At 47.5% G+C, this 11,270-nt stretch overlaps 1 protein-coding gene across 1 annotated transcript; it reads left to right on the forward strand.

Moving 5' to 3' along the window:
- Positions 1–1,019: 1,019 nt before the first annotated feature.
- LOC132399510 (thioredoxin-interacting protein-like) lies at positions 1,020–5,478 on the forward strand. The gene is made up of 8 exons (XM_059979965.1): positions 1,020–1,387; positions 2,289–2,361; positions 2,467–2,614; positions 2,810–2,912; positions 3,017–3,270; positions 3,728–3,914; positions 4,004–4,137; positions 4,230–5,478. Exons 1-8 carry the CDS (start codon positions 1,129–1,131, stop codon positions 4,266–4,268), a joined length of 1,197 nt encoding a protein of 398 aa, XP_059835948.1. The 5' UTR covers positions 1,020–1,128; the 3' UTR covers positions 4,269–5,478.
- Positions 5,479–11,270: the final 5,792 nt, after the last annotated feature.

Here is an 11,270-nt window from a genome sequence, read left to right on the forward strand (position 1 = left end):
CTCTATTTCCCCTCACCCCTCCCCTCATTCCCACTCTATTTCCCCTCACCCTCTCCCCTCATTCCCACTCTATACCCCTCACCCCTCCCCTCAGTCCCACTCTATTTCCCCTCACCCATCCCCTCATTCCCACTCTATTTCCCCTCACCCCTCCCCTCATTCCCACTCTATTCCCCCTCACCCCTCCCCCCTCCCCTCATTCCCACTCTATTCCCCCTCACCCCTCCCCCCAGTCCCACTCTATTCCCCCTCACCCCTCCCCTCATTCCCACTCTATTCCCCCTCACCCCTCCCCCCAGTCCCACTCTATTCCCCCTCACCCTCTCCCCTCAGTCCCACTCTATTCCCCTCACCCTCTCCCCTCAGTCCCACTCTATTCCCCTCACCCTCTCCCCTCAGTCCCACTCTATTCCCCTCACCCCTCCCCTCAGTCCCACTCTATTCCCCTCACCCTCTCCCCTCGGTCCCACCCTATTCCCCCTCACCCCTCCCCTCAGTCCCACTCTATTCCCCCTCACCCTCCCCTCAATCCCACCCTATTCCCCCTCACCCCTCCCCTCAGTCCCACTCTATTCCCCTCATCCCTCCCCTCAGTCTCACTCTATTCCCCTCACCCTCTCCCCTCAGTCCCACTCTATTTCCCTACCCCATCCCCCCCCCCCCCACTACAAAGTTCCTTATCTCAACAAAATTCCCCTCCTTCCACTATTTCCACAGGGTGACGGCATGTCCCATCGCTATCCCCACCCCCCCCCGTCTCGTCCAATGACAGGCACCCGCACCGACCTGCTCCTCAGCCGATTGGCCGGCTGGCCCGTCGCTCTGGCCACCCCCGCCTGTTCCCGTGCTGCAGGCCTGCGATCAGCTCCTGTTCACGCGCGGGCCCGGCGCGCTGATTGGCCGGGGACGTGGTAAACAAGTGGCGGTGGCCAATGGGAGAGCAGAGCACGCGGTGTGCTCGAGCTGTGAGCACGCGGGCAGCCATTGGTGGGCGGAGAGGTTATAAATAGGACGGCGGGGCTGTTGTTTCCTCAGAGGGACACGGCGAGCCAAGTGGACGGTCGTTTCTAACGTTACTAGTTCACAACTATCCTTCCCATTACACTCACTGACAAGCTGGACGGCGAAATGGGAGTCAACAAAAACTCTCTGCAGACTTTCGAGGTGCAGTTCAGTGGATCGCAGAGCAACTACTCGGCCGGCGACAAGGTGTCGGGCAAGGTGGTGCTGCAAGCGGCTCACCCGCTGCGGGTCACCTCGGTGCGGATCTCGGCTCTGGGTTACGCCCGGGCCGAATTGAGCAAAGGCTCGCAGCCGCTGCGGCAGCAGCAGGAGTACCTGCGGTACGACGACACGCTGCAGGCCGACGGCGAGGAGCGGCACTCAGGTAAGCGAACAAGTCGGGGTAGTTGGGACAAGGGGATTGGTCGTTGCCTTGGTGACCGTGTGAATTGGGGCCAGGGGATTGGTCCTTGCCCCGATGACAGGGGAAATTGGAGCAAGGCATTGGTGGCTGTCCTGGTAACAGGCGGAGCTGGGGTAAGGGGATTGGTGGTTGCCATAGTGATGAGGAGTTTGGGCAAGGGGATTGGTAGTTGCCCTGATAATGGGGAGTTTGGGTAAGAGGATTGGTGGTTGCCCTGATAATGGGGAGTTTGGGTAAGGGGATTGGTAGTTGCCCTGATAATGGGGAGTTTGGGTAAGGGGATTGGTAGTTGCCCTGATAATGGGGAGTTTGGGTAAGAGGATTGGTGGTTGCCCTGATAATGGGGAGTTTGGGTAAGAGGATTGGTGGTTGCCCTGATAATGGGGAGTTTGGGTAAGGGGATTGGTAGTTGCCCTGATAATGGGGAGTTTGGGTAAGGGGATTGGTAGTTGCCCTGATAATGGGGAGTTTGGGTAAGAGGATTGGTGGTTGCCCTGATAATGGGGAGTTTGGGTAAGGGGATTGGTAGTTGCCCTGATAATGGGGAGTTTGGGTAAGGGGATTGGTAGTTGCCCTGATAATGGGGAGTTTGGGTAAGAGGATTGGTGGTTGCCCTGATAATGGGGAGTTTGGGTAAGGGGATTGGTGGTTGCCATAGTGATGAGGGAGGTTGGGCAAAGTGATTGGTGGTTGGCCTGGAGATGGAGTAATTTAAGTGCAGAGGATAAATGTTTGCTATCTTTTTAAAGAACGTTGGGATTTACAGCTAAATAGATTGAATGGTCACTGTTGGATTTGTCAGCTTGTTGAACTGAGTCAGGGTTTTAGCAGAGGTACTGATGAGCATCTTTCCTTTGAACAGATTTGTGTACCTCTAAGCTTCTACAGCCAAACAAAGTGTATGAGTACAGCTTTAACTTCCAGTTGCCTGAAGGGTGAGTATAACTTTGCCTGGATCTGGGTTAGATGAGGATTTTATGTTTGCTGTAATTCAGCCTGCTCTCTGCCATGGCTCATGAAACATTTTCTTCTCTTGACAGGCACCTCCCTCCATCATTCAAAGGGAAATATGGCAGTGTGTGCTACTTGGTCACAGCCTACGTTGACCAAGAAAAGCTCCCGACCCTGCAAGCCACCAAAAACTTTGAGGTGGTCGACCCCATCGATGTGAACACACCAAATTTACTGGTGAGCATCAGATAAGGGTGAAAGGTGGGCTCACTGAGTAAACAGATGTAGGGAGGTACTCTTGGATTGTCAGTTGAGTCTTGTTTGAGGTGACTAATGGTGTAGTTCAGCTAGAAGCACAAGTCCAAATAAAACTGAAAGCTAGATTGTGTAGTAAGTGTTATGACCTGCTAACTTACTCCTCTGTTCTTTCAGTCTCCAGTTGGTGGTTCCAACAAGAAGAATCTGACTTGCTTCTTCCTTTCTGATGGCTACGTGTGCATTGCAGCAAAGATTGACCGGAAAGGCTACTGCCAAGGTATTCATCTTGTCCTGCCTTGCTTCAGAGCACCATTCACTCCAAATATTGTCTGACTGTTACTAATGGATGCTCTTACCCTCTCCCCACTCCCATGTGTACAGGAGATGACATCTGCATCAACGCGCAGTTCCAGAACAACTGCTCGAGGATCGTTGTACCCAAGGCTGCCATTCTGGCCAAGCAGACCTACCTGGTGAATGGCAACACTAAGGTGGTGAAGGAGAAGTTGAGCAGCGTGCGAGGGAACCACATCATCTCAGGCATGTCGGACTCCTGGTGCGCAAAGAGCCTCCGGGTCCCCACAGTGAAGCCATCTGTCAACTCGAGCATTATCCGCCTGGAGTACTCACTGCTGGTGAGTATGGCTTACCGAGAATGGAAATCCTGAAGGGGTTAGTGAGGAGTAAGACTTGGACAGTACCGGCACTTCAGTCCACAACTTGGTGCAGACCTTTTCACCTGTTCCACATAGCCCTCCACTTTTCTCCCATCCCATGTGTCTGTCTAAGAGTCTCGTAAATGCCCGCAACGTGTCTGTCTACCGCCATCCCTGGAGGCAGTTTCCATGGCAGGTTCTGTTAAAAGAACCTGCCTCTGACATTTTTAGTTGGGTGATAAATATGGAGGACAGATTTGGGAGAAATTTTAAACCACCAAGCACTTTGCATCACCTAAGAGTCTGCACACGTCTGCAGTAATGAGGAAGCAGCGTGAATAGTTAGTGGACTAAAATTGTCCTGTACCAGCCTATTTGTAGGACTTCTGGCTTTCCCTGGCAACTGATGGCAGTCTTCTGTTTCCCTCCTGCATAGATCTACGTCCACATTCCTGGAAGCAAGAAGCTAACCCTGGAGCTGCCCCTAGTCATCGGTACCATTCCATTCAGCGGCATGGACAGTCGCTCGTCCAGCATGGCCAGCAACTGCAGCATGAGCAGCAGCAGCATGAGCTACAGCAGCATGAGCTGGCCCCACATGGAGTTCCCAGAGTCCATGACAAGTAAGTAGCAGCTCGCCTCACCGGCTACTTTTCTCATCACTTCAGGCCAGTTAACATTCCAGACCCTAATCTTTATCTTTATCTTTCAGTGTCTCCCTTTGGGGACAACCACCGAATGGAGTGCCCTACCACACCCCTGCTGGAGGAGTATGACAATGTTCCACAGAGCCCCATCTTCATGAAGTCTGACTTCAGCTTCCCATCCCCACCAGCCTACAGCGAGGTAAGCATTGCCATCTGCACGATCCAGATAGTCTCTCAGCAATTTAATCCAGGCGGGAATGTGACACATCTCCTACCTTTTGTCTTTGGCAGATGGACGAGAATGGGAACAGCGAGGCCGTAGTGCAGTGAAGAGGCCAATACAGCAAGGACATCCAAAATTAACTGACTTGCATTTAAGTTGTTTGGTGGTAACGAGGTGCTGGGCAAAAGACCCTAAAGGAAAAGTGGAGGGACCAGAACAGTTGCCAGTAAGGATGAAGAGGCGTCAGGTCCTCACCACGGTTAAATCCAGTCACTCTGCCAGCTGACAACAGCCATTGTCAAGTGTTCGAATCGAGGTTACGTCGGGATTCTAGGAAAATTGAGCTTCTCCCTTTGTATGTGAGAGGAGCCAACTGCACACAGTAGTTATTGATCACGTGTGTTGCGAATATGTTCTGCTTGGGTTGTTTCACTTTGAGGTGTTAATTAAAATCCTTTGCCTTAATTCATGGTGCAATGCAGGTATTTCATTGACGGCCTGCGCCACATCTTGATGCCAAGTCTGAGGCATGACAGCAGACTGCCAGTAACTTGCTCCTCCTGTACCCTTCCAGGGTAGGTGGGCATTTGTATCCAAATCCATCCTTAATGGTGAGGGATGTATTAACAATGCAAAGATACTCCTGAGTGGTTTCCAATCCAGGAACTGCTGCCAAAGTTAGTATTCTTTTCACTCCAAAATGGTCGTTCTGACCCAGAGCCCCCACTCCTGTGTTCTAGCTAGTGTCTCAGAATTCCAGCTCCTTCCCAGAGATGGACAAGACCACAGATGCTGGAATCTGGAGCAATAAACAACCTGCTGGGAGAACTCACTTAAGTAGCAACATCTGACCCACATATCCAACAGTTCCTTTCCATCATTCTCCCTGCTACAAATGCTGTTAGACCTGCTGAGTTCCTCCAGTAGACTGTTGCTCTAACTTCATACTGTCTAGAGAAACCTTTGGCTTCTATTGACTGGGAACTTCCTGACTTGGGGGTTCAGTGCTGACCAGCTTCCATCTATGGTATTGAAAACATTTCAATGCACTTCATTGTTTGTCTGTGTTTTTTGTACAAAGACCACTGTTTCAGGTTCTCTTAGCCTGTGGTCTGACCTGGGCCATTGGGTCTACTGATTGACTCCTTAGCAATCTACTGGTGTTTAAGTATTTTGATAAGATTTTATTTAAACTTCCTGATTTTTCTACTTGGCTTGTATTATGCATTTTGCCAAAAGGTATTTGTATTTTTCTAAGCCTAAAGGTATTTTGTACTTGTGATTGTTTTAAATAAATCTGAAATATTTTAAAAATTATTGGATATTCCTGTTTTGTGTACCTGGTCACAGATTTTCTGCTTGCTCTTGTCTTTTCCATTGACTGTTGCTTCATATCATTATGAGATATTAAGACATCAGCCAATGTAATGTCTATCGTAAATGACCTTAAAGCAAGTTTACTTCAGTCATCAGAGTTTTATTGTCATTTGCAAAATTACACGTATATAGGTGCAATCAAAAACTCTGAGCAGCATCACGGGCATGGAGCATCAAAATCACAACATTCACAAGAAAAGCAAATTACACAAGAACCCAATTTGAACTGAAGTCCACTGTGGTCACAGTATACTGAGGTGTGTGCAAGAACCAAGTGGTTGAAGAGAAGTATCTGTTCTTGAACCTGTTGCATTTTCAGGTTTGAGAACTGTTTCATTCAGCTATTTTGTACTCTTGCAACTTGATCTTAATTTTATTGCAGCTTTAATATCAAAATTACATTAAGTTTACTAATAATGATTTGAATATTTAAAAGATTAGCTGTATTTCAAATTGAGTAAATTGCATCACAACCATTGCAGTGTGAACATGTGCTGAGGGTAGCCTGCAAGTGTTAACAGCTTCTGGTGCCGATGTAGCATGCCCACAGCTTACTAACTTGTATGTCTTTGGAAGTAAGTGGAGATCCTGGAGGAAACCCTTGCAGTTACAGGGGGATGTACAAAGTCCTTACAGTTGTGTACATCAGTGCCTGGGCTTGACCTGACGGTGACCTAGCCTCTAACAGTGGACTTGATGTGCATACTCCCATTTTGTCAAAACACAGTGCTGGAGGAAGTCGGCAGGTTGGGCAGCATCTATAGAGAAATAGCCCAAAATATCCTTTCATCAGGACTGGGGAAAAGGGAGGAACCCAACCCCAGCTTAATCCTTGCATTTGCTCCCTTCCTTTCCAGTCCTAATGAAAAGGTCTTGGCCCGAAATGTTGACTGATTTTCTCTGCCTGATCTGCCGTTCCTCCAGCATTTTGAGTGGGTCGCTGAGATCTGCAGAATATCATGTGTTCGTCTTGTGATGTTGCTGGCAGTAAATGGGAAGAAAGTGTTTCTAGGAAAAGAGGAAACAAATTTAAGAAAAAGTTCAAGGGAAATTTATTAAGTGCATTTACTGTATGTCATCGTATACTACCCTGAGATTCATTTTCTTGTGTTTCCCAGTCAATATCACAATAGAATCAGTGGAAAAACTGCACAACTTAGACAAATGTGCGAAAGACAACAAATGCAAAAAGAAAAAATGCAATAATAAACAAGTAATAAATAATGAGAACATGAGTTGTAGGAAGTCCAGGAAAGTGAGTCCATAGGTTGTGGAATCAGTTCAGTGTTGGGGTGAGTGAAATTGTCCATGTTGTTTCAGGAGCCTGATGGCTGAGGGGTAATAACTGTTCCTGAACCTGGTGGTGTGGGTCCTGACATTCCTGTACCACCTCCTAGATAGCAGTAGCAAGAAGAGAACATGGCCTGGATGGTACGGTCCTCAATGATTGATGCTGCTTTCCTGCAACAGCACTCCTTGTAGATGTGCTCATGGTGGGAAGGGCTTTACCTATGAGAGAATGTCTAGCCATTATTTTTTGTAAGCTTTTCTGTTTAAGGGCACTGGTGTTTCCATAACAGGCTGTGATGCAACCTGTTAATATACTCTCCACCACGCATCTATAGAAGTTTGTCAAAAGTTATAGATGACATGTGAGCACTTTACAAACTTCCAAGCACATAGAGATACTGACATGTTTTGTTTGTAATGGCAATTATGTGCGGTACCCGGGACAGATCTAATGCCACATCTGCTATCAGACACACAGAGTTTGATTGATTAAGCCAGGAGTACAGGCATAGATAGGTACTGCAGTAAACATGGAAGAAGGGGCCAAAGGAGAAAGGCAGACGGAGATATTAAAATAGATTATCAACTAGATGCTCATACTAGTTAGTGCAAAAATAAACAAGGGGTGCCTTTAGAGGGAAATGGGAAGCTTGGAGGCTCCAATGCAAGCGGCTGCAGAGGGCTGTAGATTCAGTCAGCTTTATCAGGGGCACAGCCCTCTCCATCATTGAGGACATCTTCAAGAGGCAGTGGTCCAAGAAGGCAACATACAGCACGAAGGACCCTCACCGTGCCCTCTAATAATTAAATTAAATAAAAGGGGGTACAGGAGCCTGATGACCCACACTCAACTATTCTGGAACAGCTGCTTATACTCTGCCATTAGATTTATGAACAGACTATGAATGCTAATTCATTATTCCTTGTCTTTACACTATCTATTTACATTGTAATTTATAGTAAGTTTACATCTTTGCATTGAGCTGTTGCCACACCAAAAAAAAACAAATTTCAATCATATCAGACAGTGACAATAAACCTGATTCTGATTCCAAAGCTTTGGGACGGAACTGTCAGACCCAGATTAAGAGTCTTAACTAGAATCACTGACCATTCTGGATGCAGGATGTCAGCCAGAAACATTTCAAAGTAAATTTATTATCAGAGTACACACATGTCACCATGTAAAATCCTGAGATTCTTTCTCTGCAGCAGGCATACTTAGCAAATCTATCTATAGAACAGTAACTGTAAACAAATACCAATAAATAACAACCATGAAATATTAATACCACAGAGTCCTTAAATGAGTGTAGCTATCCGCTTTTGTTCAAGAGCCTGATGGTTGAGGGGTAGTAATTGTTCTTAAACCTGGTGGTGTGGGCCCTGAGGCTCCTGTACCTTCAACCTAATGGCAGCAGTGAGAAAAGAGCACGGCCTGGGTGGTGAGGATCTTCGATGATGGATGCTGCTTTTCTACGGCAATGTTTCATGTGGATGCACTCAATAGTTGGGAGTGTTTTACCCATGATGTACTGGGCCAAATCCACTACCACTTGTGGGATTTTCCCCTCGGAGGAATTAGTGTTCCCATACCAGACTGTAATGCAGCCAGTCAGCACACTTTCCACCTCACATCTATGGAAGTTTGCCAAGGTTTTTGATGACATGCCGAATCTCCGCAGACTCCTGAGGAAGTAGAGGTGCTGTTGTGCTTCTTTGCAATTATCTGGGTCCAGGACAGGTCCTCTGAGATAGTGACACCTAGGAATTGAAAGTTACTGACCCTCCCCACCTCTGATATTCCAATGATTACTGGCTCATGGAGCTCTGGTTTCCCTCTCCTGAAGTCTACAGTCAGTTCCTCGTCTTATTGACATCGAGTGAGAGGTGGTTGTTATTACACCACTCAGCCAAATGTTGACTCTCCCTCCTGTGTGCTGATTCATCACCACCTTTGACACAGCCCACAACCGTGGTGTCTCAGCAAACTTGTACATGGTGTTGGAGTCATACTTGGCCACACGGTCATAGGTGTAAAGTGAGTAGAGCAGAGGACTAAGTGCAAATCCCTGTGGTGCTCCTGTGCTGCTGGAGATGTTTTTGCCAAACTGAACTGACTGGAGTCTGCAAGTGAGGAATTCCAGGATCCAATTACACAGGGAGTATTGAGGCCCAGGTCTTGAAGTTTGCTGATTAGCTTTAGGGAGATGGTGTTAGTTTTCCCACCACAGATGCTGTCTGACCCCCTGAGTTCCCCACTTGTGATTCCAGGTACTGATGTCTCCTGTTAGTGCTGGTGGCCGGGATTTGATCCTGAGCAATGTCAGAGTGGGATTTGTCTGTTCTCCCTGTCACCCATACTACCCTGGCATCCTCTCACATCCCGACAACGTGAGCATTAAGTGATTCTGAAGTCTTCTGTATCCCATTGTGAGACACGACGTCGAGCACCTTTGCTGCATTCATTCCATCCCTGACGGCCACCCATCTTAAATCAGCTTCCCATTCCCATTCTGACATGTTGGTCCACGGCTTCCCCTACTGCCATGTCGAGGCTACGCTCAGGTGTAGGAGCAATACTTCATATTCCATCTGGGTAGCCTCCAACCTGAAGGCACAGACTTTGATTTCTCTAACCACAAGTAATTTCTCCTTGTTCTCTTTTCTCATTCCCACAATGGCTCCCCTCTCACCCTTTCTCTTCCGCTCCCTCCCTTTCTCCCATGGTCCACTGTCCTCTTTCTTCTTTACCTCTTCCACCTATCCCCTCCCAGCTTCTCACTTCAACCGCCCTCCCCCCCACAACCCACCTCCCCTCTCAGCTGGTCTCACTATCACACTTGTTCTTCTCCCCTCTGCCCACCTCCTCATTCTGGCTCCTTGAAGGGTTTCAGCCTAAAATGTCGACTGTTCATTCCCGTTCAGAGACGCTGCCTGACTTGTTGACTTTGTGTGTGTTGCTTTGGAATTAGAAGTCAGAAGTTTGAGGATAGGCAAGGAGGAGGCGAGAGGGAAGGAGTCATCTCCTGTGTTCATTTTATTCCAAACCAGGGCAGTGCTATGTCACGACAAGCTAAACGACAATCAGTTCCGTCAACGGATCTCAATCCAACACAACTGACATCCAACCCAGCATTTTCCACTTTGGGTAAACATCAATCAGCTGTGGTCAGAAAGAAAGTTCACTGCCTAGAAGAGCAGATTCAATGAGCCTGATGGCCTATTTCTGCTCTTATGGTCTTATTTTGCCTTTGGAAATAGATAAATAACTGGAAGGCAGTAAAATCAACAAACCAGAGCTAGGACAGGGAGGGTGAACTTGTCCTGGTCCCAGCCATAGGCAAGCAAACTCACCAGTGCCCTTTACTTCCTCAGCTGGCTGAAGACATTCAATGATCCTCACTGACTTTTACCAATGCATCCAATCTGGATGCATCGTGATGCGGCAAATGCTCTGCCCAAGATCGCAATGAACTGCAGAGAGATGAGCACTCAGCTCCGCACATCGCAGACAGCAGCAACCCCCCATTACACTTACCAATCTCACCCAAATCATTAATATTGATGACAAAGCACAGAGGAGGTATGAAGTTGCTCAGGGAGAGCTAGCATGGATTTGATGGCCCAAATAGTCTCTGAGTAGGCAAGCAGAAGTTTCTGGAGGAACGTTCTCTCATTTTTTAACTGCATTGTATTTGTGGTTTTTAAATGACGAACTGAATGGGAATCTGAGAAGTGTTATTCTTCAGTGGATTATTTCACTTAATGTTAAAATCAGTATGGTATCACATTTAGCAAGTGGCAATTCAACTTTAGATTTTTAAATCACAACTTTTTCAATTGACTTCTGTGAACTTTAGATTTTTATTTAGCCATTTCCTAATGACAGAAGAAATTGATGAATTTTGTTCAATCGATGGAGGAGGCTCTTGTTACGTTTGCTTTCCTCGGTCAGGACATTCAGCAGAGAACTTGGAACGCTACGTTGGTGAGGCCACCTTGGAGTGTTGTGCTCATGGTTTGGGGCCCTGCTGTAGGAAAGATGCCTTCAGGCTGAAGAGAATGCAGAGGACACTTGCGGGAAGGTTGACGGAGTTCAGGAGGGAGGGCAAGCAGGTTGGGACTTTTTTGATTGCGAGAGATAGTTTTGTTTATTCAGCATCTGCCTGCCCCTTCCTGCTGGTAACACTTAGACAAAGCCACAAGAGATTCTGCAGAGGCTGGAAATGCTGCTGCAGGAACTCAGCAGGCCAGGCAGCATCTAAACTGTTGATCTTTTGCACCGATTTCTTCATTAGAACCGGTGAAGGGTCTCAGCTCAAAATGTCGGCTTTTTCCTCTTCTCCATGGAGGCTGCCTGGCCTGCCGAGTTTGGGGTGTGCTGCTCTGTGGAAATGTATTCCTGGAGGTGGAGAAAGGGGATGTGCCCCTGACTAAGG

Source organism: Hypanus sabinus, chromosome 9 (assembly GCF_030144855.1).
Source record: "Hypanus sabinus isolate sHypSab1 chromosome 9, sHypSab1.hap1, whole genome shotgun sequence".
Classification (NCBI taxonomy): Eukaryota; Metazoa; Chordata; class Chondrichthyes; order Myliobatiformes; family Dasyatidae; genus Hypanus; species Hypanus sabinus.